Source organism: Austrofundulus limnaeus, unplaced genomic scaffold, assembly GCF_001266775.1.
Source record: "Austrofundulus limnaeus strain Quisiro unplaced genomic scaffold, Austrofundulus_limnaeus-1.0 Scaffold756, whole genome shotgun sequence".
Classification (NCBI taxonomy): domain Eukaryota; kingdom Metazoa; phylum Chordata; class Actinopteri; order Cyprinodontiformes; family Rivulidae; genus Austrofundulus; species Austrofundulus limnaeus.
In genome coordinates, this window is record NW_013953158.1 from 83,182 (window position 1) to 85,650 (window position 2,469).

Here is a 2,469-nt window from a genome sequence, read left to right on the forward strand (position 1 = left end):
TTGGATTTTAAAGTTTTTCATGTTTCCATTGGATTTTAAAGTTTCCCAGTTTTTTCTACCTGGATTAGGACGTTTTCCATATAGTTGCTCCAGTTGACCAATAGATGTCAGTCTTCACCAGCATAACATCTTTAAATCATTTGAGTCTCCAACACCGTTGGCCGATTGCTTTTGAGCTCCAGCGTTCAATCTTTATTTTTTTAATTTTTTTTTTAAAAGGAGCTCCAATTGTAAAGTAAAATTGGGTAGATCACTGTGTTGTGATTCATTGACAGCCATACCTTCTGCTGTTCAAGATAATGATGACTGGTAGATAATTAGTTATTAGAGATACTGCATTTTAATTTYAGAAAGCGCAAATCCGCTTATGAATTATAAAAATTAGTAAGACCACTAAAGCGCAAATGAAATATTTAGGTCCGCAATTAGCGGATTTGCACTTTAGCGGGCTGGTGCCCACCACTGGAAGTTTGGTTTATCTGAGACGTACCTGAGGTTTCTGCCATCCTCTGTTCATCTGTCTTTACCTCTGATGCCTCCAGCAAGTCGCTCAGATATGTCTCAGAGAACATCTGTGACTGAGAACTGATGAAGGGCTTCAGACTGAGCGTGATGTCGGACAGGAGGTTCAGGAGTGCAGCCTCGTCCTGGAGCTCGGTCCATATTTTCGACACGGCTTTAAATAATGGCTGAAAAAGAATAAACATGTCATACGAAGTGAAAAGACCGACCTAAATCCAAATATCTGAGGAGTTTCCATGATAAAACTCTAGTCAGTGGACTTACAAAGACTGTAGCAGTTGATACAGCTGYCTTTGACTGCACAGTGTTTCTGAGCAGCATCAGCTGAGAGGACATCTCTGTCTGCAGCTTGTCTACATACTTAGTGCATAAACACACATCTGTCTGTAGGTTAAAAAAACACAATTTAACACTTATCATTACGTGAATAAATGCATATTATCTGCTACCATTTATTCCAGAGTTGAAGAGTGGCAAGAAACGACAAAGTTGTAACCGTTTTCATCCATATTTATTGTTTTTTTAAATCATCCTACAGGCTCTGACATGTTAGATAAATTTGAAAATGGGTTTTGAAAAAAATCCGTAAGACTTGAAAAAAATCCGTGAGATTGCTCTATACGTCCGTATAACTGCAAAATGACGTAATACCCTTATAACTTACGGACAATCCGTACAAGTTGACATGTATGCGTTTTGGTCACACCTTGGAATTGACGTAGCGTGACTTTGCAATAAAGCAACAAATCACTGATTTATTATCAGCAGAGGATGATTTTTAATGACACTCTGCTCGGGTTCCTGTCGGCGCCTCTTCCTGGTCTGGAGTGGATGTATCGCTGGCTGGTGGTGCCACGCACAGAGACATGATATACATCATATATGGAAAGCCAGCGCTGCCAAATCTACGTGACATTACGTGTTAATTTGACGCGTAAACGACGTAGATTTGGCAACGCTGGCTTTCCATATAAGACGTGAACAGATGGAACACCTGCTGAGTAGTTCCAATATTGACTTTTTAGGTCTCACTGAGACGTGTTTAACCCACACATCACCTGATGCTGTTGTAAATGTACCTGTGTTTAGTAATAATGTGTTTAGGAAAGACAGAAATAATGGCAGGGGTGGGGGAGTATTAATGTACGTCCGAAATACGCTTAAGTGCACATTGATTGAATGGCCAAGTGAAAAAGCTTTAGAATAGGTGTTGACGTATCACTTTCAACAACAATGTCTTTTATTATTGTGTATGTATTAGTGCTGTACCAAACGATTATTTTCTAATCGATTAATCTAACGATTATTTTTTCGATTAATCGATTATTAAATTAGTCATCGATTATTTTAATAATCGATTAGTTGTCGATTAATCGATTAAATGGTGCAGCCCTAAGCCTACAGCAAAAACGAATTTTTATGAACTTAAACTTCTACTCAACCACAAATAATTTTAATGGGTGATTTTAACATTAATTGGAATACTACATAAATGACCTTCCAAATGTATGATGATGATGTTATTTTTACATCTGCTAAAAGCACACAGGAAGCATCATCTGTTCTTATATTAGCCCTGGAGAATATTCAGCGTTGGCTCCTTAATTCTTGTCTATTATTGAACAAAAAAAGGCAGTTTCTGTGATGTTCAAAAAAAGACCCACAAAACTGCAGCGGTCCAATGTGTTCTTGGGGGGAGTGGAACTTGACCTTGTAGACGAATTCAAGTACCTTGGGGTCACAGTGGACCCAACACTTTCATACAAAAAACATATCAAACTTACTGCAAATACAATTAAATTCAGTTTACAAAATTTTAGGCAAATCAGATCATCAATGACAATCAGTTCTGCAAAAACGTTCCTCCACTCAATGGGCCTCATGCAAGAACATGTTTGTATTCTTATCCTAAATTTCTCTTACTTTTGTTCTAACAAAGGGTTCGTA

General features: G+C 37.9%; 1 protein-coding gene across 1 annotated transcript in view; it reads right to left on the reverse strand.

The window, feature by feature from the left end:
* Positions 1-2,469, reverse strand: part of cfap206 (cilia and flagella associated protein 206) — a gene marked incomplete at its 5' end in the record, with an annotated part of 19,099 nt that overhangs the window by 12,441 nt on the left and 4,189 nt on the right. Inside the window, 2 exon segments of the mRNA XM_014028389.1 lie at positions 491-689; positions 787-906. Coding sequence (XP_013883843.1) covers positions 491-689; positions 787-906 — 319 coding nt within the window.